The sequence below is a fragment of the Anticarsia gemmatalis genome, chromosome 13 (assembly GCF_050436995.1).
Source record: "Anticarsia gemmatalis isolate Benzon Research Colony breed Stoneville strain chromosome 13, ilAntGemm2 primary, whole genome shotgun sequence".
Taxonomy (NCBI): domain Eukaryota; kingdom Metazoa; phylum Arthropoda; class Insecta; order Lepidoptera; family Erebidae; genus Anticarsia; species Anticarsia gemmatalis.
Window position 1 is genome coordinate 4,573,555 of NC_134757.1, and position 24,159 is coordinate 4,597,713.

Here is a 24,159-nt window from a genome sequence, read left to right on the forward strand (position 1 = left end):
AAAAAGCCATCTAAGTTATTATATAACTATATTTACATTAGAGAAACAACGCCATTATACAATTTTAAACACCGTGAATTACGAAAATATAACTTGTCCATCTATTAAACACATTCGTTACTATATGATATAATCACAATAGAATATAGGCTAGAAAAAGTTATTCACTTTTTGTTTCCACTTTATTCTGTCTCCATTTCTGATCCTGTAATTGACAAACGTGTACTTTGAATGATAGTACTTCAAACAAATTGCCAGTAAGTGGATAAGTACAACACTACACACTATTAATGCAACAGAAACCATCTAAACGACATGCCACCTAATTTACCCAACTATTAAGAGAAAGGAAGTGTAATAAAACAAATAAAAACAAGTCACACTTACTTTCTCTACTATTAAACTAAGTATTACTAGACATATTGGCCATAAGAGCGTTAAAGTTATAGTTTAAAGTAAATTTTCAACACATAAAACAATGAACACCACACCACAATAAATACAAACGTTATGAAAAATATTCTCGTAAGTATGTATGTATATTACAGTTCAAAACACCGAGATATATTTATTTATATGGATGACAGTGCCAAAATTTACTTACCTACCAACACCCATGCACCCGAACCTAATCAAGCGACGCATATGTAGGTACAATATCACCAGTTGAATTATTAAATAATTTATTTATGTACTTTAATTATTTACATTATTATGGAGGTTTGACTAGAGTTAAAATTACCTTGTTTGTTTAACTGACGAATGCAAGGAAGGAAATGTATTTATTTGATACCCTTGAATGAAACATAGTGTAAATAAAATATGGAAGACTATTGTATATGTTATTAGAAATTAGTAAAGTAATAAGACCAATTTTTTTTTGTATTTTCAAATTAGCTCAGTAAAGGAAAGGATCTACTTTGTAAACCTAAGGATAAACCTATGCCCATCCTAGTAATTACAGAATATATCTTGTTCTATATTGGTAGGTAGTGATTCTTGAACTAAAATATAAACAAAAACTAATTTTAATGATGTATGCCGCGCTCATGACCAGTTACAGAGAGTTAGCCAAACTTAGGGGTGAATATTTCATAAACATTATAAATTAAACGTCAAAAAATCCAAAAAATATTTAAATTGTAATAAATTTCTTGATCTAGAGAAATGACTGAGAAACGTGTTAACATATTCTTTCCTATTAACCATTTTTACCTATCTCAACTTATTGTTTGCATATAATGATATAAATATTTCAAGTCAAACAGTCTTGTGTTTATACCTAGTAATAAAAATAAGCTTTTTACCTAGATTCATGGGTATACAGTGGCAGTCCCTATTAGCATATAATAGTGCGACGTTAAAATAAACGAAAATAAATAATGAAGACAAGGACATATTCGACAAACAATCTTATACCGACAACCTCCTAGCCCAAAACCCCTACTCTGGTCTAATCAGTCATAATAACAATTATATTTTTATAGAAATACACTCGAAGCTAACATTTGTTTAAAAAAAACAAACAATTGAGTGACGCATATTCAGTTGTCTAGTGTGAACGTTGGACTGCTACGACTGATTACCCCAGAGTGGACGTTCAAAGTTCGATATTAATGCCCGGTTTCTGAATACATTTAGCGGTAGTTTATCTATTCAATAGCGTTCTTTTTTTATGAGTTTTAACGCTATTGAATAGATAAACTACCGCTAAATGTACCTCAGAAACCGTGGGTAAGTGAAGCATCGTGAACGTACCAATACGGCGATCTCATTGGATAGACGGTAGGCAATGGCTCGCAATTTGTATCGTAACTTCATACGGCCCTGATATTTCTTGTGTAACATATTCAGTATCGTATACATGTTGAGACTGTGCAACGTAAGAAACATAGCCGCCAGGTAAGATATCTGTTGAACGACGCAAACAAAATATAAATAAAATAAATGGAAAAACTCAAATGTCGCTGAAAAACAAATTTATTTATCAATGTATTCAAATAAATAACATTACAAATAATAATTAAACAACCTTACAAATTAATCGAATATACAAAGCATAAGTACAATTTTATCACTAAGTTAAGATTCGTTTGTTTTGGCCTGACCACAAAATATGAGGCGTTATCGTATAATCTTGCGTTATTAAAATACTTAACAGTATGTCGTGTCACAATCAATAATATTTACCTATAACACATGTTTTATTGTTTTATAGCTGTTACTCTGTTACATGTGCCCCAAGATAGTGATAATTCTAAATATCTAGTGGATACCTATAAAGAAGACATATGTGTTCCTAGTGAGTCAGCGTTGTAAGAATATGACTAGTCATGCAAGTTTACTATTAGAATAACAACTACACGTTTAAGAAATTAGGACGGTTCATCTAATTATATTCTAAAATTAACTATGTTTTCCCAACTTAATGCCAAAACCATTACATTTACCCCATACATACTCGTAAGTATTTATCCTTAGCCCGGTTCGAATGTACCTAAGGCTAATCCTAGCGATTAGCGTTAGGTGCTTTAAGATATTTTGGTATTAATGCAAGTAAAAATAATCACATTAAAATTATCTATAATATCTAAGTCCATACCACTTCTATTGTGAATTATTCTTGTGCTTATAATCCCAAAATGCAAGATAAAACTGAAAAAACAAAACGTAGGTGTCTCTAAAGTCTAAATGTAGGCATCACATCATACAGGAAAATGTAATGTTGAAGATACCATTTTCCTTCACGTGCTGAACACTACATCCACCTACTGTTGAATATAGTTCGAATTTAAACATTTAAAAAAGAATAGTCCAACAATATACAAGTCAAAATAGAATTCACAATATTTCATCGTACGCGTATGAAGTTATCTCTATACAATTTTATATTTAGATCTATTAAAATCTGCCCTGACATCAGTGTAAACTAACTTTAAATAATTGAATAAACAAGCTCAAAACGAAACTTAATACGTAAAATGCTTTGAGACATGTCATTTAGCAAGTGCATAAAATGCATTTTTCATAAAAGTAATTAATAAATATTAACACCTTATTTTAACTACTACGCTACATGACACATCAAAACGAGAATAATTTAAAATACACACTCATGTAAAAAAACACATGCGCAGTAATAAATAGTAACTCATGCAGGATAATCTCGCAGAATATGGGATTTATAATCTATACTAATATTATCTATACTATAATATTATAAAGCTGAAGAGTTTGTTTGTTTGTTTGTTTGTTTGAACGCGCTAATCTCAGGAGGTACTCGTCCGATTTGAAAAATTCTTCAGTGTTAGATAGCCTGTTTATCGAGGAAGGTTATAGGCTATATAACATCACGCTACGGTCATTAGGAGCGGAGTAGCAACGAAAAATATTACAAAAACGGGGAAAATTTTGACCCATTCTCTTAGGTGACGCAAGCGAAGTTGCGCGGGTCAGCTAGTCGTTGTTTAAATTGATATGTTTATAAACACAAACCATTTGATACCCCACAGTTATAAAGTTAAGAGCAACCTGAATAAATTATATCAGAATGCTCAAGTGTTAATACCACTATCATAGAATACGAGTCTATGACATTAGTATTTTCCTTATCACGATGCAGTTAAAGCAAAATACTTGTTACATAACATCGCGTCTTTACTCAAGATTTACACTTTGTACTACAGCATTTCTAATAAACATTTTATTTTTTCTTTTTAATATTAAGTGTGGCCTGTGGAAGCTTATGGCCGTATAATTTTAAGGCCGTTTGAAAACAAGAGTATTTTGTGCGATGTACCCGTACGGTGAGTGGATGTATGTAACAGATAACATATATATCTTCTTTTGAAATGATTAATTAAACAACGTTTATAAGTAAAAACTTAAAACAAATAACTTTTTTGGCACCAACCTTGTTCATATTATTTTATAAAATATACACTCGTTATGAAATACACATTAATATTAGTGAATATATCCTATTAATAAATAAATATATATAGCTAGATAAATATGCAACTTAACTATGTACATGTATAATAATATTAAATAAGAGTCCAAGACAAACATAAGTATATAATAATATAAATATACTAGAAGTGAAATATAGTACAAATATTTTTATAAACTGGGCCAAATTAAGACAGTTGTAAAAAATTATAATCCTTTGATTTCAATAGAATAGAATGCATAATTATATGACATAAATTAATATTACATCAAATAAGTATAAATCCTATTAAAACTGAATAATTAGTTCGTTGCAATACGCACGCGATTTTGGCAATTTAATGATACAGGTAATCTAAAAAAGAGCCTACTTAATGATAAAATTATATAAATGCTTAATTATATTATTATTTTATCATAACTAACAAATACTATGTAAAAATCTAGTCTATTTTTCAATTTACAATAATAAATGCCTTTAAATGTATTATTCCCTTGTTTAAGTCAAGTTCGTACGTTATGCAAAACTATGAATTGCTGATGACATCGCGTGCGTTTGAAACTAAGTTGTTACATATCTTGCAACTTAACGATTCGATAAAAATAATAATATATAATATTTTCTAAGGTTCTACATTCTATGGAACGAATTGGTCCATGGAAAAATATTCCAACACTACGAATGCATTCGAGTTCGTTTCGATCAAACAGTGAGTAGCTCTGATGATAAATTAAATAATTATCATTTAAAATGTATTATAAAACACCAACATTAGTTCCAACATTTTTTTGCTAATAAAATTTCATTTGATGATGTTTAATATGACATAAATCTATAACAGTATAAACATTACTATTATATTTATTCAAAGATCGTCAGAGCTACCTTTTTTAATTTGCTTTCAGACAAATCTGGAGTTATAAAATTTGTATACGTACAAAAAATGTTATCAAAAGGGACATGTAATACAAGATCGTGAAGATTTACTATAAAAAACAAGTTGATGAAGTTGTTAAGAGCTTCTTAATATGATAGTACGAATATTTTACAACTAAGAAAATCGCAACAGTTGTCTGAAAGCATTGAAAATGAGCATTCGGATGTCGTTAAATATTTCATTGCATTTATAACAACATCCGAAGGCGCTCAGTGCTACTCTACCTTAAGAATTGAACAGACTAAAATCCAAAGTGTATTGTTAGATTCACAACCTCAAATTGCCTGCTGCAGAATAACGAGAAATATAAGTTTATTTATCAAAAAGAAATGGACTAAGTTCGTGGAAGACTCCCGATCAAGGATCATAGCTCACTGGAGTCACCAACATCAACTTAACATTGGTGGTACGATTACCGCGACTGGAATATGCGTCACACATGAATAGAAAAAGATTCATGCATCATTTAGTTTGGAAATAGCTGCACAATACAAAGACGATTTAATTAAAATTTTAATCAAGTTCTAATGGGAAGTCTATGTTAAAATCTGTCTATACTCAGGCCATTTAAAACGTGCCTAACTAACCCCCGGTTTCTGAGGTACATTTAGCGGTAGTTTATTTATTTAATAGCGTTTAACTCATATAAAAACACGCTATTGAATAATAAGATAAACTACCGCGGGGGTAAGCCATGTCATTTTATCGGAGTCTCTCGCTCGCACATTGACACATTCCTATGATTATTTTAAAAATGACGAAGTTCGCACATTTGTAACGGCCTGTGTAGTTAGTCTGTTCAATTCTTGTAGGTTCTTTCTACACATACACATACAGGCGTGCGGCGTTGCAGTCCATCTGTTTCAGTCCCACGGTACCTGTTCGTTGAGTTTCTGCGGTATTACGAAGAGCGTGGTGGCGAAGTTCCCGATGCCGATCATCAGGAATGACATACTTAACGCGGGGACCTGTTGTCGTTTGTTATAGGACATGCGTTTATATCTGTTCCCATTTATACTATTTGTCAAACAATGGAAACTTTACGGAATTATGTTCAGTAGAGCAGAATGGTTTATTATTGATGGATTCGGCCAGTCATTCTTAATTTCAAAAGTTTTGAATAGAGCTTTTAATAAAATTGATATCAGTAATTAGAAGAAAAAACAACACTACTTTATTGTGGGTCTTTAAAAATAAATTGAACTTGCAAAAGTCGTATTAGTATGACTGACAAAATCCATAAAAAATATCACACCATTAAACAAACAATAGCGTAAACGTAGCGTATATGAATTGTTTAAATAACTATATTTATATAGAGAGACACAGTTGACCTAAAATAATAGCTCTATAGCTGTGTGGCTAAGCAAATAACATTTTCACACAATTACTAACATTAATAGGTTAAATTTATTTTTTACTTATATCATTAACAATGATCACGCGTGTCTAAATTCAAGAATTTTAGGTTTACGCTATTGTTATTTATACTTTACGTTTTGTTTAATTTCTCAAATTACCCAAAACTCAAGTTTAATCAGTATTTTTTTGTGATTTAGGTACGTAAAAATAACATTTCGAAAAATACAGTTAAGGCTGATCTTTGATCATCTACCTTACTAATATAATAGAAGTCATCAACCTCTGAGCCAAAGTACCTATTTTAACATACAGATAACTACTGGATAGCTCGACGAACTAAGACGAACTAACCAATACCTATCTGAATGTAGAGAAACAGAGTATAAAATTTAAAAGAAAGATATTTTCTTACCTGCCAGGTGGCCTCCGGGTGGTAACTAAGGCTGTATAACGTATAAGCAATGTATAACTGGAACACGTAACCTCCGAACAAGAACGGTAGTAGGTAAGAGAGTCCTCGCCACATCCATGAGTGAAAGCCTTCTATTGTAATGTCCATGTTATGTCGAGCGCCCAGCGCTTTTAGCCTGTATAGAACCCCGCTTTGATATCTGAACTGCATGTATTGGACTACACCTGTGAAATAATTCGTTAATTTAGTAAACTTGACAGTTCAAACGAATGATGACAACTTAATTAGGGGCTGATAAAACTTTTTTTTTCGAAAGATCAGATATTCCTCGCATGTTTCGGACAAATACAATAAAATTGAAAGCCTCCTCTATTTTTTGAAATCAGTTAAAAATCGACGGATTTGGGAAAAACTTATTGTATAACCGAATACGGGTGAGACGCACCATAAAAAAGTTAAATTTAATCTCAACTAATGATAAAGCTCTTAAGTTTAAAACTCTATTAAACGTGTTTCCTTTCCTAATCATATTTAATACAAAAAAGTAAGATGAAACAAAAAAACTTACTGATATAAGCAATAAAGTACATAAACGTGTGTCTGAACATATTCCATGGTTCGTTCTGTGGCCAGATGAGCAGTACTCCGGCGACCACGGTCGATATGAAGTGATGGAGTCGCCACCAACCCTTGATCCTGGAGCCGTTCACCTTCAAGATGCTCTCGCGAATCGTCAGCGTACAATAGTACCACACCAGAAGAAACAGCAGTATTAATTGTAATGGCCTAGAAATAACAAGCAATTAGAACAGATCGATAACAGATATTTATGTTGTACTACGCTAACAAAAATTTTGGTAAATTATTTTTTTATGCAATTTTTTTTTCGATGTGTTGTTTTATATCTATAAATTTTTTACAAAAAAATAATGAAGTTACAAATGTTATTGAATGCTAACTAAACGTACTTTTCATTACAAAAGTTATCAAGTTTTTCACTTTAAACGTTTCTACTGTTAAGTTCACTTTTACGAGTTAGCGATAAATAGCTGCTGTCGAGATGAAATAATGTAGATAGAAAATAATAGCTGTTGACGTTACTGTTATCTACAACAGATTTTTTATGACAATACTTTTGTTATCAGCAATCTGCGACTGCATAACTTTACAGAATGCTTCGAAGTTCTAGTTATAGATTCAATTGTTCTTTGAGATAATAGTGACGATATTATTGTCGTGCTATATATTTTTAACGCTTTCTCAAAGCATGTCTGCGAGTTTCCCGGCTGTTTGGCAACTCTATTAATCTAATATACAAAAATTCTCGCGTCACAGTTTTCGTTACCGTTCTCCTCCGAAACGGCCTGACGGATTCTCATGAAATTTTGTGAGTATATTGAGTAGGACTGAGAATCGGCCAACATATATTTTTCATGTCCCTAGGTGACACTTTTTTTATAATTTTTATGGCAAAACAACGTTTGCCGGGTCAGCTGGTGGCAGTAATATATGGTATTAAAAAGTATGTGGTTCACATGTGCTAAAACTAAAAGTATTGTGTGCGCTAAATAATAAATGGAAACAATATAAAAATTACCTGAAGTCTATGTAGAGATTTGCAACAGCTAACACAAATGCGATAGCACTCAGGATCAGCTTGAACTTTTCATATTCATCCTTGTATTTAAACCTGCCATAAAAATAAACATGTAATAAAGTGTTAAAATAAACACTGCCTGGAATTTGATAGGAAGGAGGCGATTAAATATTGTTAATAAACTGTAGAGAGAACTGCCTAGTGATAGTATTGGTTTCAAACCTAGGTTCGATACCCATCCAGATCCAACCATTAGGAATTCATAAAAGCAACCAATAAATAGGTAACTTGCCCAGTAATTGCTATTAACATAGACAATATCGAATTATGGCAAAACTTATTTCCGAACGACTTAACTAGTTGCGTAAAATTAAGACTAACTAACTAAGATGTACCTTCATCATCATATTTTAATTCTATTTCCAGCTAGCTATATATATACAATTCTACAAGGTAACGTCTAATGGGCATAGATCTTGGACCTATAACATGCATATCTGTCACACGGATATTGGACCCGCGACCCCAAGTACCGTAATCCGTTCCGCTTCCGGATAATTTGAATGATCAAAGTCCGTTCAGAACAAAGTAATATGAAATAAATCGTTGTCGAAAACAATTATGTTGAAGCCTCGTAGAAGATAGGTATAATGTCGCTGGAATTGCGGCAATTTTGCGACATCTTGACTTTACTAATGTAACGAGTCGTTTGTTCGTCTAATATTATTCCGTATTCGTTTACGACGATCATTAACCTTGCCCTGTAGAAGACTGTTGACGTGTCATTGACTTTTTACCCTAACGATTATCGGTCTTTTCATCATGTATGTACTTGAGGAACCTCATTTACTCAATATCGTATGTGTTAGCTCACTAATAGGTACGCAATGATAACAAATGAACACACCGTACCCGTATCGGTTCGACAAACTTTTTTATAATCCATTACCTACTTAATAATAAACGAAGATTAAGCCCGCTGCATTTGTAAATTAGGAATGTGATTGCGTCACATTCAATAAATAATATTTCTAATACCTTTTCGAGGCAATGTGTACAATTTTACATTATAGCATATAGGTGATGATCTAAATATTATGTGCCACTGACCCCCGGTTTCTGAGTACAGTTAGCGGTAGTTTATCTATTATAGCGTTTTTTTTTGTATGAGTTTTAACGTTATTGAATAGATTCACTGCCGCTAAATGTACCTCAGAAACCGGGGGTGAGTCAGGCAGGGATTCCCATAGGTAAAGTCATTGAAACTACCCTAGGCACCTGCGCCTTCTTAAAATAAGTGTACCTAAACAAACGTCTTGGAAGTAGTCATGTTAGTCTAAGGTCGGTATTTCGATGTAATCGTAGATATCCGCGATCATTAAACTAAGTAATTACATAATAATATATTGACATTTCAAGGCTTACAAAAATAGACTGATATACATTATCATGATAAGTATGAACCATTACTTACATAAAATAAATGCATAATAATCAGGACATGTCCTTATCTAATAAAGATTAAAAGTGTGGATTAAAATCAAATTATTGCACTTCACACTTAGTCGTTTATTTTAACTGATAAGTCATAAAATATACATCTATATTTCGGAAATCAGATACTAGATTGATGATCATTTGATGACAAAGCACAAATTTGCTGCCTGCATGGCTTCTGGTGTAGTTTTCAATGTTTCAATACATCAATGTGTTCAAAGTGATTCCCTTAGTATGTCTAATCTAGTTTATACATGTATTTATGTCAGATCAAAGGTCAATTAATATCACATTTTATCAGAAATCTATCTTGTTTGTGTATCTGTACTACGATACAAATATTATAATTGCAAAAGGATGTTTATTACTCAATGATGCCGAGATTAATAAATAGATGTACAAAAAATTTGGTACACAAATAGTCTATAACCTGAATTAACACGGAGAAGATCTCCCAGGGTCTGAAGATAGAATAACTTAGGACTTCTTCTCATGTAAAATGAAGTCACGGGCAGAAGCTAAGAATTACGTATTAGAGGAAGGACTTACTTGTCATTTTTGTTCAGAATGGACACATTAACATTTCCAAGTATGATACGTAGATACAGGCTGTTTTGTTTTGGCAATGTGGCTTTGATTTCATGTAGCATCGCTTTCCTTTTCATTATTTCCTTTTCCAAATTTGCAACACGGTCATCTTTCGTTACACCTTTCTTATCAAACCTAAAAGATAAAGAAAGCTTATGAAATATTTAATGTCCTTTTCCAATATTCAAACTATTTAGAAGTAGCTGAGTCAGTGTACATACAATTGTAATAGTTATTATCTCTGTCAGAATAGTTCAAGGTGACTGACAACACATACTTAGTGTAACTATTAAGTTTGTATGGAAAACTAATAAACATTTTCTGTTTAGCAGTTTGATTTAGCTATTTGAAAATGGTGAAGCAATTACATTACTTTTTCTTTCTTTTCTAATAAAAGACACCTGCCACATTAAGAATTGCTGTTGTGTCGCAAGGAATTTTACAAACATACAAAGAATGGATGAAAATTACAACCAAACCTGATGTAACTATTTATGGCACTAATTATTGTTCCGTGTGGGAATCGAACCCACGGCCTCTCGACGCAATAGTAGCGGCATAGAGACCTTAACCACTGCGCCACGGAGGCCGTCAATACTATATTTATTTTATCTACTCATTTCTAATCGTCCAAATAATGAACAAAAGGCAATAACAGAAGTCAAGAATATTTTTTAGACATGTGTTTGATGAATTATTTTCAACTGTAACATTAATCCTATAATCTTTCAGTAAATAACAGGATATAAATGTAATCGATTATCAGGTATAGATGAAAGTATCTGTTATCTCCCTATAATTTACTAGGTATATAAATACATGTGATAATACAAGTTGCTAAGTATTATTATCATACAGATTATAATAGATTAGCGTGGTAAGGCATAAAACGCATGAAACAAAAACTGTTTGTATGAAAATTTACTTTGAAATTATTATTAAAAGACTTGGCAGTCAAAGGTGACATGCATGTTTTATGAAACACACACATACATACATACATGCACATACATATAGTATGTGGACATGCAAATATACTTGTAATATAATGATGAGATTCTCTTTTATAAATAGCTTTTTTGTCTTTGTTTTTAACAAAGACATTGTGTGAAAACATAGTAGTTGTTAATGAATTATCTTAAATGTTTATTTTATAAAATTATGAACTCTTTAGTTTACTAAGCTCACTAACTCTTTACAATGGTTCCCAACAATTTATTTTAATAGTACTTTTTGAATAAAAATGCTAGTATATTAGGCATTAACTTGAAACTCATATTATAAGATTTTATAGATAAGTAAATCTCATAAAAAAGCACATGAATAAGGTATTCAAATTAAACTTTTGTTTATAGACTATAAGGTCATAAACTAAAAAAATGTTGGTCATTGACAAAGTACATATTTACAAAGATGTTGGTATCATTAGTACCTACATAAGATTATAGCTATCAAGCAAAACTATTATCCTAATAGCATACTAATTGGTTAGTAGATTTTATTTGTTTAGATGATAATTACTTATTTATATATTTCAAATGAAACAACACAAGGGATTGTTATCTAGTGTTGTTAGATTACTGATTCAGTCAAGTCAATGTATCTGACCTTTTGAGTGCAGCGGCTATTATAGACATGCGATACTTCTGATGATTGATCTCCTTCATACAGGCCGCCTGCAACTCACCAACCTCTTCCAATTTCGTGGCATACTCCTTGTTTGTTGTCTACAAGAAACATTGCAAAAAAAATTGTAACAATAGTAAGGCGATAGAAAGATATGGGTGTATACTTTTAAAAACATTCACTAATGAATATTATTACTTTTTAAATCAAGAATTTTACTGACAAAAAAGATAACACAGAGTGATACATTTATACTTAACGATATTCGGTAATAAGTAGTTCAATTTCTTTATGAAACGTTATCATTATAAGAATTTTACATTACATTCCAGAAACTTAGATACAAGTCCAGAATTTTCTGCGTTTATAGATGTTATATCGCACCCACGCAAGTCGTGTTCCTCGACGGAAAGAACATTTGAACAACTGTCTATTGAATACGAACAATAGAAGCTTTTTGAGTAAGTTAATTATTGTACAGTGAAAACTGAGGATCGAATCGAGCCATCAAAAAATATTATGAGTCGAAATTTATACTGTACCTCCAAACGCTTATAGTCCACAACTAAATCCTCCCATTCTTTAACACACTCTTCGATATCCATGTTCGTAGTAAATTATTTTATCCAAAGTAATATTTTTTTTCACAATAATATCATTAGAATCCGGGGCGAACGTATAAATTCCATTCCCGTTTTCTATGGCCTTTCGTCTGTCAGACTGTCACCTGTCGGACCAAGCAAGCCAGCTGTCATCAGTCATAGGCACGCACGTCGCACGCTACAGATTAAACAGAAGTAGAGATGAGGGAAGTTTGGTGAATTAGACATGTAGTTTAGTCGATTACTCTATTAATTTAAATAGTTTTCAATTATATTTTATCTTATACGAATAAGTAGCTAGGTGGTAAAGTTCCCAGTCATCTAGGTATCTATATGAATTCCATTACAATCCTGTTATTTATACACTAAACCAGTTAATAGTATAAGAAGGAAGCGCATAAAATCACATCAACTAAATATAACAAAAAAAAATGTGTCGCGCAACCACACTAACCACTACCAATATTGTTCAGCATATTATTTTTCAATCAATGCTTCAGTTTCGTCCTCGTCGTACAGTATGATGTTAATCGAATCAAACTCAAGCATGAAAAGTTTCGTACATATAATCTAACGGAATAACTAACACCAGTATGTATGTTATTTGTTAAACTATATTATAAAGAAAAAAAATATGACAGATTTGTTGTTTGAGAGACCCTGTTAATATTAATAAAGGACTCCGTTCCCATCCATATTGAATTATTAATATTTATTTAGGTTCACGACAATAGAAATACATCATAAAATAATTAGCTAGGTTTACCTAACTATCGTAGTCAATGAGAAAAAGCCTGGTGACAGGCAGACGGAAGTTTGTGTATTTAATGTACACAATATAGGTACATGGTCCCGCGTCCACCCTTTGAGAATAGAATGATTTCCGTACAAGTACCGTACAAAATTAGGTATGTAGGATGGTAGTAAATAAAAACACACTATAAAATAAATTAAATACTTGTTTATTTACATGAAACGCGAACCAAATCTATTTAGGTTTCGGTAATTAATTTTGACGAGTTACAGCAGTTATTATGAGTAACTGCAAAATTCTCCTGTTAACAGTCTGACTTTGTATTTTTATCAGAAATTGGATTGAAAGTGAATTGTAGCATTTTTTTGCAATTATGATTCAAGAGAATTTTGCAAGTTTTGTAACTTATGAGGATGATATTATTCTTATGGTAATTACATCTTTAAAAAGTGCAAGATACTTATTTTAAAATTGTAATACAAACGATTTTACGAAGAACATACTATGTTCTGTAGTTTTTTTATATTTTATAATAGGCGATTGCCATATTTCAAAGAGATTATAATATTATTACTATGCTAAGATAACACAGCACGCGTACTAGTAGAGAGCGCTCTATGCGTAATCTGTCGCTGTTTTTATTTTGTTTTCACGTCCACATAACTTTAATCTAATTAAATGTAGATAGCATACTAACATCTATTTGCCCATTAGAGCTACTAATAACAACAAATAAAACGTAAGTACTTAATAAAGAATTATAGTTATTTTACAATAACAATTAAAATAGTTTTGCATTCATTTATAAAAAAAAACCCTGTAATGTGCTTTTTCGATAAAAAAAAATGGACCGGTCCATAAAATATTAATAATTGATAATACAATTCGCGATTAAAAACCAGGCGAACGTATCTACAATAAAAAAACAAAATTATTTTTTACAAAACCATCCATACGATTTTTTTAAAAAAGAATAATGAAAGGGACATCTGAAAATAACAAGAGAATGACTAGAAAATTCTGTTGTGATGTATTCTGGTTATAAAACAAGCATTAAATCGAATTGCTGCTATTACTTGAATGTATTATGAGATGTTAATTAACTTTCATTGATATTTGTTACTATGATTAGTTGAGCGCTCTCTACGGATACGCCACAACACTATTGTTACAATCTCTTCGGTATCTGCTTTACGAATTTACACCGACAAGCGTATATAAGTAATCCATTATAAGATTCTAGTTCTATCCTGACAGCTGCAGCGCGCGATACACACATCTCGATTAGAAATACAAAAGCAATTATGACATATTATATAAGAGCTATAACTCTGTAAATATTATTATATTAGCATGGTGTTACCAGCTGTCACAAACTTTGTAAGCAATGTACACTTGCATTATGTCATGCACTAAATACGGCTTGAATCTAACGTATGAGCGTACCTACGCAAACTACACTACGAACTAACCTCTACAACACCAGGCAACAAAATTATTCCGTATTGTAATAAATAACTATTGATAGTAATAATATATATTATTGATTAAAAAACTAAAACCCGACTACGGATAACGCATTCTTTTCATCGCTAGTCGCTCATCAGAAACAGACACAAGTGCCGGAGTCGATGCAGCAACTGCGAAGCAATGCGGGGCATACCAAACAACATACAGACTACGAAAATCATAACCCTTTCTTTTGGCTTCGCCGCAGTCGGGCAAAAAGGCTTTAATTAAGATTTCTTTCAATCTAGCTACCTTAAACAGGCCTGTAATTCAAAGTATTAATTAAAGTTTATATCACACATTAATTTACTTAGACATAATTATGATGACATAAATGAAATCGACTTAACTTTAAAATCAGATTATAATAATAATGTATAATGTGAATTGTATTACAATTACCCATTTAGCAATTCAATGCTCTACACTTAACAAATCTGTTGTTTGAGACAAAGAAATAAACACTGACACTACTAATAAATAAAATTTTGAAATATAACTCTCTAACTTATAGTTAAAGTTTTGAATTGCCAAAACTTAAAATAAGTCCCTAAGAAACCGATTGATACAAAATTCTACAAATGTTCTACATATTATATCCACGTCGCGTCGCGTTCGGTTTCGTTGTCTCCATAGATATTCATTAATGTTGTTGGCGCGCTTGCTAACGAACATAATGAACACCGTATCGAGCTGAGACAAACATCAAAAGCCTTATGTACATAGGTATCTTGATGGAGTAAATACGATGAGTCCAAGTGCTGTTTACTAATTACTATTACTGAAAGGTTGTCATGAATATCTATCAATATCAAATTTTATAAAACTAAATTATCAATAAAGAAATCAAGGTACAAAATCTGATTGGCTGGGTAATAAATCAAATTACTTATTCATATAACAAATAAAATTTATATCTAAACGTTTTACGAATAAACAATAACTATAAAATAAAACAGGACATTGAAAGTTTATAATAACACACAGCTACACTCCTCACTCCATCGTTTCGAGGGGGTACATGACGAATGCTACGTCACTGCTTCAACTAAAAATAGTTCCAATTTTTTTCAAAATTTGGAAATAGCAATTTAACTAAAAAATATACAGAAACTATGCGCCATTACACTTTAATGGAATGTGTGAAATCTAAATCGAAGTTGAACACGTAACGAGAATCGGGGCAAGAGAGTTTGCCAATTTAGATGTAAAAGAGACATAGCATCGTCAAGTGTACGAAAAACTACAATGAGCTAAACGAAAAGGCCGAAGTGGCGGTTCTCAAATGATTGACCATAATGACAGCAGCTTATATCGCTCTCATTGTAGCTACAACGCGAAAAAATAATGATAAGGATATCATCGGTGAGTTTAAGTTACTAAAATGGCAACGCTTCTAGCGACACTCCCAAACTTTGACGGTCTGATCGACGCTGCCGGATATCACGTATGGCAAGCTCCTGTGGAAATCTGGAAAGGAAAACACGCATTATTGTAACGTTGAAAGTTGATCCATTGTATGCAATTTGTATGATTAAAAAACAGTTTACATTTGTAGGATATTAAGAGTCAGCCATTTCACTGTTTGAAGACGTTTTAAAGTTTTAAATATTTTTTACAATATAGTTCTCTGTAGTATGTATTGCAACATGGCACTAAATAACTTCAGTTTTCACCTTGATGAAATTAGGGTGTACTGATTTATAATCAAAACCGTATTAGGAGCTCGTGGCTCAGTTTACTACAGCCGCGCGGATTGATCTGTGAGGTTAAGCTACTGGAAGCCGACTCCAACATAGTTTGGAAGAAAGGCTAGGCTAATGATCGCGCTAGTAAGCGAGATGTAAAGAATGGACGAGGTATAAATAAAAGTAAGAATGTGTGTATGACCGAGGCTGGTGGCGAAGTGCTGGTGCGCGTACAGCGTCTTGAGACAGCGCGTGTGCGCCACGTCCCACACGCGCAGCGTCTTGTCGTCGGAGGCCGTGAGCAGGTAGCGGCCGCCCGGGTGCCACGCCGCGCCGCGCACCCAGTTGTCGTGCCCCACCAGCGTGGCCAGGCACTGCCCCGTGCTCACGTCCCAGATCTACAAACAATATATATGCGTGAGCTTCTGGTTACGATTCCACCGTGTACTTGGTAGTCTTGATGACTCGAAAGAAATTACAAGCCCATTTTTCTGAAGTTCTATTGAACAGTTAACTCTGCATTTATGCAATGATTGGTTGCCTGGACACTGACAGCGATCGCACATAAGTACAATAATTTCTGAAACAATATATGCGTGCATGGTCGGTTACCTTGACGGACTTATCTCGCGAGCCGCTAGCGAGGAAGGGCCCGGCGTGGTTGGCGCGGCGGTTGTCGGCGCCGGCTGCTTCGTTGATGGCGGCCGCGGCGGCTTCTGGTGCCCACGACACGCACTCCACCACATGCTCGTGTTCACGTAACTCCATCTAACAACACATATACTTATTACTAAAAGCATACCAACTGGGCATATGGGCTCCAAAATCAACATTTTTAAACATAGAACCTTCAATTACTATTACTTTAATTATCAACTTGATAATACCTCAAAAATGTGGCTTAAATTGAAGGTTAAGTTAAAAATAGAATCAGTAAAATATACAAATCCAAATCATAGCCCAAAATACAAGCGTCAGAAGTTAACGTAAAGCAGCGTCCCGCAAATTTTGCCACATCGTTAATTTTTATCGGAAGAGTAGGCACGTAATAAGGCTTCGGCGATAAGTGCTTTTAATTATATTTTTTGCAACGTCGGGACATATTATATAACTGTTGATTAATAGACTCAGTAGCTCGTAATTTCACTCTCAATATGAGAGAATAACAGTGATCTTTGAAATATTTAGAAGGGTTAAACATTTGTGGTGTAGTTATTACCTTGCATTCGTTAGTATCGGCGTTCCAGATGCGTACAGTCTGATCGTTGGAGCAAGACGCTAGCAGCGTGCCGTCCGGAGACACGCGGACCATGCGCACCCACTCGCGGTGACCCTTGTACGTTTTGATACAATATCTACGACAATACAAAGCTTTATTTAGACAGTTCTAGTGACAAGCATAAAACGTATTCGTACAATCATTGATTAAAGTCTAAAGAACATAAGCTATATGTATAAACGACTAGCCCCGGTTTCTGAGGTACATTTAGCGGTAGTTCATCCATTCAATAGCGTGTAAGCTCATATAAACATGACAGTTTGAATAGATAAACTACCGCTAAATGTGCCTCAGAAACCGTGCATAAGACATTGAAATATCGTACCCAGTCGCGACCTCCCAGGCCTTGATAGTTTTGTCTCGACTGGCAGAGTACACGATGTCACCGCTCGGTGAGAAGGCGACGGACGACACGTTGTGATCGTGGCCGTGCATCGTCTTCACGCATTCGAATGTTTGGTTGAAGTCCCACAGCTTGATTGACATATCAGCGCTGCAGGACACTGCAAACAAAAAATACCTGTTATGGACATTACACAAAAACACTTAAACTATAAAATATACTTTAGCAACAGATAGTTAAAAGTATGGGTAGGAACAGTAATTATGAAGACACCAATAAGAGTGCAGTATCCTGCGTATATCCAAAACAACACTATATTGCATATTTAAGTTACTATAATGATGTAAATGAAGTTAAAATTATCACTGTTATAAGGAAATTTACTATGCCATGGTACTGACTTTCGATCATACGAATGTCATGGCAATATAAATAGCGTGCCTATATTATGCACAGCTGACATCTTTCACACAGTAATGACGTCATGCATAAGGGTAAATAAAAGCTCCCGTTTAAATTTCAACATAGAAAGTACAAGGAAACTCACCGAGTAATTTTCCATGATGGTCGAAGGCGATGTCCTGAACGGAGTCGGTGTGACCCTTCAGGGTTCGTTCGTACTCGCCGCTCTCGAAGTCCCACACTTTGATGGTTGCGTCCTCGCTCGAGGACACCATCAAACTGAACACTGGGTGAAATATTACCTGGAATATATGGATCACGTTGTTAATATTACTTTATGATAGATAGCACCAACACATATGAGCATGGGGTCATATAATATTGACAATTGTTTCGAAGGTTTAACTGAACATAATCTCTGGACCTTAATCGACATCGACACATAAAAAGCGTGTCACATATATACGTTACAGAATTACGTCAGACAAGGAAAACATGAGTCACGCTCGTGCTCGTGGTAAAACAGACATACGGCGACACCATCTAAACGGCATCAATTTAATAATGAAACCTGACCTATTCGCATTGCATGGATTCTCACGATGTATTTAAGTGTCATGAGCGGTTCGAATGAAAACCCGCGGAAAGCTACAGTCACACCGTGCCTCGGCTCGCATCAATTGAATTGTGCGTGGCTATGATCACTTAAACAACATGACAGAACACAGAGACACTGTGAAAACACAACAAAAACACAAACAATGCATTTTTAAATCGGCTTTCATTGGATTAGAAAGTTATGACAATTGTTGTAATTTACTTATAGATAGTGAATGTTACTCGAAGAGCCGATAATTACCGACTAAAAGGAAATTACAGATTAGTGTTGTATGTCTATCAAAATAACAATAACTACTATGAGACTAGACTATGAAAGCAGGTTCTCAATCAAACGCAATCGTTCTGTGTTTGAAACATATAAGGATACTATGAGTGTATAGAAAAAAAATCTGGCACTGCAATCCTACAGCAGTAGTAAACTACTATGCTGAGAGAAACAAGTTAGAGGAACAAAACTCTTTACGCATCTCTACCGTTTTGCAAGTCGATAACTGTTGGTTAGTAATTACGCGCATCTGTGGAAAGTTGCGTGTTATCCTACTCAAGCCTCAGAATTTTAAACTACAAAGTAATATGTAAGAGAAACAATAAATCGACGTAATTTTAAGCGCATTATCTAATCTCTGTTCTATTCTAGTCGTGATCTGATTAAGCATTCAAATCAAACAAGTCTGACATAATTTTAAAATGCTTGACATTTTACTGAGCATGTCCGTAGCATTATGTTTTATTCACAGCATAATATTATCAACATAGAGTATTTTTTAAGTCAAACAAGACGGAAGATCGGGAAATCATGATGAAACCTTGCATGAACAAAATTAGTTTCATACGTTTCTTAAGAGCATGCAAAATCCCCACACTTGGCCAGCGAGGTGGGCTCAAGGCCTAACCCCTTCCTTCGTTCAGGTTGAGACCCTTGCCCAGCAGTGGGATAGTAATGGGTTCAGAAAAAAAAGTCGGGAGAACGAAGATATTTTTCTTTAGGTCGATCAAGACTACTGTACCTAGAGAACTATCGTGTTTTGCTGGCGATGCTCTGCCTCGCATTTTCTATCGTATGTTGTGTAATATACAATATAACACGTCGTTGAGTAAGCGAAACAAACAAAGAAACAATAATCACCTTAGTAATGGTGGCCCGGTGGCCGGTGAGACAGAACTTCTCTGGTGGACGCGGGATCCACTCGGCGGGCGTGCGCTTGGCGCGTGTCGGTGCACCCTCGATGAATTCCTTCTGAGCCTCCGACAGCTTCGATTCTAATTCCATCACCTGATAAAAAAATTAATAAAATTAAAAATATTGTCCTACTAATCCTACTACTATTATGAATGCGAAAGTTTGTGAGTATGTATGTACATATGTATGGTATGGATGTTTGTTACTCTTTCACGCAAAAACTTCTGAATCGATTACGATAAAATTTGGTAGGGGTAGCTGAAGACCCAAAATAACACATGGGCATTTTTATCCCGAAGTTCCTGTTCCCGGATTTACACGGGAAGGGTTGTCACACGGACGAAGTCGCGGGCTTCCTCTAGTTTTATAATATTTGTATTATTAGTTCTTTCCGCACATGAGTACATGTCTCCTTTTAAACGAAACGTTTAAGATGCCAAAGAGGTCAAGAGCTCTTCTCTTTTCCGGTTGAATTAAAAACTTCACATTCCACGATGATGTATAGAACTCTCAACACTCAGATAAAGCAAGTGCAAGTCTTTCCCGGCGTAGGGATGTGACGACCCCATCGCCCAGTGATTTATCACTGCAAGTAGTCACCTTCGACTGCCCTGCCCACTGTGTGAACATTTTCCTGCCGGAAGGTGTTCGTGCGGTGAGTGGAATAGTCGAATGGAACAGGCATGGTCGTGCCTTTAGTCTGGTAAGACATCGACCTAAGGGAGCAAACCCTAACAGAAAAGCAATACCGACATGATGGCGACGAACAAAAAGAATGATATACCCCAGGTGGGTACCTCTTACTCCGTAAGAGGAGAATCCCACACCGATTCGTCGGTCTGTCCCTCGTATTCTGGGGGGGACAATTCCCGCCATTGTGCCATTAAAGATGCTTCAGAAAATACAGAAAATGATGTAAGAGCACGCACGTCCAGTTTTGTGTACTCAGAGATGATTCTAAATCCTAAGAATCTACGTGTGCATACCCAAACGGGTACGAAAATTCAGAGAAAACGGGAGGATGATGATAATTGTTTGACTGAGTTTACGCGGCCAACTACACCTCAAAAGAAACCACAGCGACAGCAAATGGAATCAGAGGACAGTGATAGCTCACTCATGTCTTGTACCTCGCTCACCTCGCAGTCAACAATTGGAGTGTTGCGACCGAGGAAGAGAAGGCCACGAGAGGAGGTTACTAATAAGCGTGCTAAGCAGCCAAGAGCAGCTGCGGCTGATAGTGATGTAGAGGGTCAAGGTAATTCTAGGGTTTCTAAAAGATCCAAGGATTCTCTTCCCAGGGTCGAAGATATCTCTGCGGAACTAAGGAATCTGCCTACAACCCAAATCGATGACAATATAGCGGAATTGTTAGCGACTGTTGAGAAAGTGGCTGATAGCTCACGTAATCTGAAAGGTGATTATGCTCGGGATCTTTGGTTGGCTACAAGATATCTACAAGCTGCTTCGGCAGAATTAAGTGCAAGGAGTAATGCAGTATCTTTGGAGGGGTTAAAACGTGAGAATCAAGAGCTTCGATCTCAGCTCGCTTCCTTAGAGGAGCGCATGGGCGTTATGTCTTTGGAGCTGACTAAGTACCGCAGTGAAAAGGAGACTAGGTCGAAAGTCTCAGCTACAACGTCAGAAGTTAGGTCTTCAGAAATTTCCGGAGCGCCTATAAGGGACTTGACAATAGCTGGTGACCATGCAAATCAGCAAAAGAAGCAAAACGCAGATGCTAATAAGTCACCCCTAGAGCAATTTGTGTCCGCAATGGACCGCAAATTGTTCAAATTTCGTAATGAAATAATGGCTGAACTTTTCCCGGGGAAAGCCATTAGACCGCCTTTGGGACAGAGAATTAACGCAGAGCCAAAAATCAATGAGGAGTCACCATCTGTAGCCAAGACACAGAAGGCAAAGAAAAAGAGGAAGAAGACAGTTGCTGGTCAATCTACGCTCGTAGCTACACATACACAAAATCCTGTCGTAACTATGACGCAAGAAGTACAGCAGACGTCACCACCACCGGTTTTGGAAACATGGGCTAAAGTTATAGGAAGGAAGGAGAAAAGAGCAATAGGGAAAGCAAAAAAGCAATTTGTTTCAACAGATAAAAGGGAGAAATTGGTTCAATTACCGCGGCCTCCAAGTACGGCTGCCGTTACTATTTCCTTGGCCAAGGACTGCACTGTCACTATGGGCCAGGTAATGGAAGCCGCGAAAACAAGAATCAATTTAAGGGAGTGCGGCATAGAAGAACTGCGTCAAAAAAGGGCGATAACGGGAGGCTTAGTCTTGACAGTACCTGGTCCTGATAGATCTGCCAAGGCCGATCTTTTGGCTGATCGCCTTAAGACAGAACTTGCAGACATGGGTGCAATTATTAATCGTCCAACCAAGATGGGTGAAATGAGGGTAATGGACCTTGATGAGTCAATTAAGGCTCATGATGTTGTGGACGCTATAGCGGAGGCAGGTGGATGCTCTAAGCATGACGTAAAAGTCGGAGAAATTCGCATCAATCCAACTCGACTAGGAACAGCATGGGTGAAGTGCCCTCTCACAGCAGTGCGGAAAATATGTTCCGTTAAAAGGGTGCGGGTAGGATGGATAACAGCTAGGGTCGTTGCGCTTGCAGCGAGACCTTTACAATGCTACCGGTGTTTAGAATTTGGGCATGTAGTAGCACAATGTCCTAACGAAAGTGTAGATCGTAGCGCGTGCTGTTATATTTGTGGTAATCGGGATCACAAAGCACGAGAGTGCATTGCACGTGTTCCAAGATGTCCAGTCTGTGCGGATCTGGGTCAGCCTTCCGATCACAGAATAGGAAGTAAGAGATGCTCTCCTACACTCAAAGGAAAAAGAAAAGTTGGTGAGAGGTCTTCTTCTGTCTCGGCTGCAGCGATTACTGTACCGTCACCACCACGAGTTTTATCTCAGCAGGATACATATCCGGCAGGGGGGGCTATGGAGGCCTAGCATTCACTTCCATGCAAAAAGTTTTGCAGGGCAATTTAAATCACTGCCGCGCAGCTCAAGATCTGCTTATGCAGACGCTTGCGGAGTGGTCTGTTGCCTTAGTGGTAGTTGCGGAGCCTTACTCTGTTCCTAATCACCCACGGTGGTTCGGAGCAGGAGATGGTTCCGTAGCTATTTATTGGGCTGGAATTGAGAATGGTCTCCATTGCAATCTCCTACATAAAGGACTTGGATTTGTATTAGTAGAGTGGGGTCCTATCGTTGTAGTGGGCTGCTACATCTCTCCTAACAGCGGCCTTGCCGCTTACGAAGTTTATTTGGATGAGGTGTCAAACGCCATTCGCACTTACTTGACCCGTCCTTTACTTATCCTCGGTGACTTTAACGCTCACTCTCAGGAATGGGGCGACCGACGGGATGACATAAGAGGAGAGACGTTGTTAGAATGGGCTGCAGGACTGGACCTACGTTTACTAAATCGGGGCACGGTGAGTACCTGTGTGCGGTGGCAGGGGGAGTCGATCGTTGACTTGTCTTGGGCGACTCCCTCTGCGACACACATGGTCTCGGGATGGAGGGTTGCAGAGGATGTGGTTAATTTGTCGGACCATCGTCACATCGTTTTCGAAGTGGCCTTCCGGCGTTTAACTGATGGATTTCAGCGACGTGATAGCAGTATGGTTCGACGCTGGTCTCTCAAGCGCCTTGACCGCGAAATGTTCCTTGCCGCAACTCACGTCGTGGATTGGTCAGCCGGAGTAGATACTATCTCACCCGATCCAGAAGCGGAGGCGTCCTGGTTTCGGAATAGTATGACATCGATTT

The 24,159-nt window shown here is 35.8% G+C and overlaps 2 protein-coding genes across 4 annotated transcripts in view; both read right to left on the reverse strand.

Moving 5' to 3' along the window:
• Nucleotides 1-11: 11 nt before the first annotated feature.
• LOC142977939 (transmembrane protein 120 homolog) lies at nt 12-12,741 on the reverse strand. 3 transcript variants are annotated; one of them, XM_076122073.1, is made up of 9 exons: nt 12,514-12,741; nt 11,954-12,072; nt 10,307-10,480; nt 8,261-8,353; nt 7,232-7,449; nt 6,664-6,887; nt 5,768-5,857; nt 1,759-1,911; nt 12-205 (listed from the first exon to the last, which is right to left on the reverse strand). In XM_076122073.1, exons 1-9 carry the CDS (start codon nt 12,574-12,576, stop codon nt 161-163), a joined length of 1,179 nt encoding a protein of 392 aa, XP_075978188.1. In that variant the 5' UTR covers nt 12,577-12,741; the 3' UTR covers nt 12-160. The 3 variants fall into 3 exon arrangements, with proteins under 3 accessions (XP_075978188.1, XP_075978190.1, XP_075978189.1); XM_076122075.1 differs by lacking the exon at nt 1,759-1,911; XM_076122074.1 differs by lacking the exon at nt 5,768-5,857 and having other exon boundaries at nt 12,514-12,738.
• Nucleotides 12,742-13,514: 773 nt separating this feature from the next.
• LOC142977493 (lissencephaly-1 homolog) overlaps nt 13,515-24,159 on the reverse strand; it is a 30,160-nt gene continuing 19,515 nt past the window's right edge. The window contains exons 4-10 of the mRNA XM_076121396.1: nt 20,296-20,442; nt 18,694-18,850; nt 18,129-18,306; nt 17,744-17,879; nt 17,137-17,292; nt 16,727-16,922; nt 13,515-16,306 (exon numbers count right to left, since the gene is read on the reverse strand). Coding sequence (XP_075977511.1) covers nt 16,233-16,306; nt 16,727-16,922; nt 17,137-17,292; nt 17,744-17,879; nt 18,129-18,306; nt 18,694-18,850; nt 20,296-20,442 — 1,044 coding nt within the window. The 3' untranslated portion in view covers nt 13,515-16,232. The remainder of the gene's footprint in view (nt 16,307-16,726; nt 16,923-17,136; nt 17,293-17,743; nt 17,880-18,128; nt 18,307-18,693; nt 18,851-20,295; nt 20,443-24,159) is intronic.

Coding starts and splice junctions, on each gene's coding strand:
- LOC142977939 (XM_076122073.1), bottom strand. CDS start 12,576: ATGGATATCGAAGAGTGTGTTAAAGAATGGGAGGATTTAGTTGTGGAC. Junction 12,073..12,513: donor TGGACTATAAGCGTTTGGAG/GTACAGTATAAA, acceptor TGTTTCTTGTAG/ACAACAAACAAGGAGTATGC. Junction 5,858..6,663: donor ACCCGGAGGCCACCTGGCAG/GTAAGAAAATAT, acceptor AAACGACAACAG/GTCCCCGCGTTAAGTATGTC.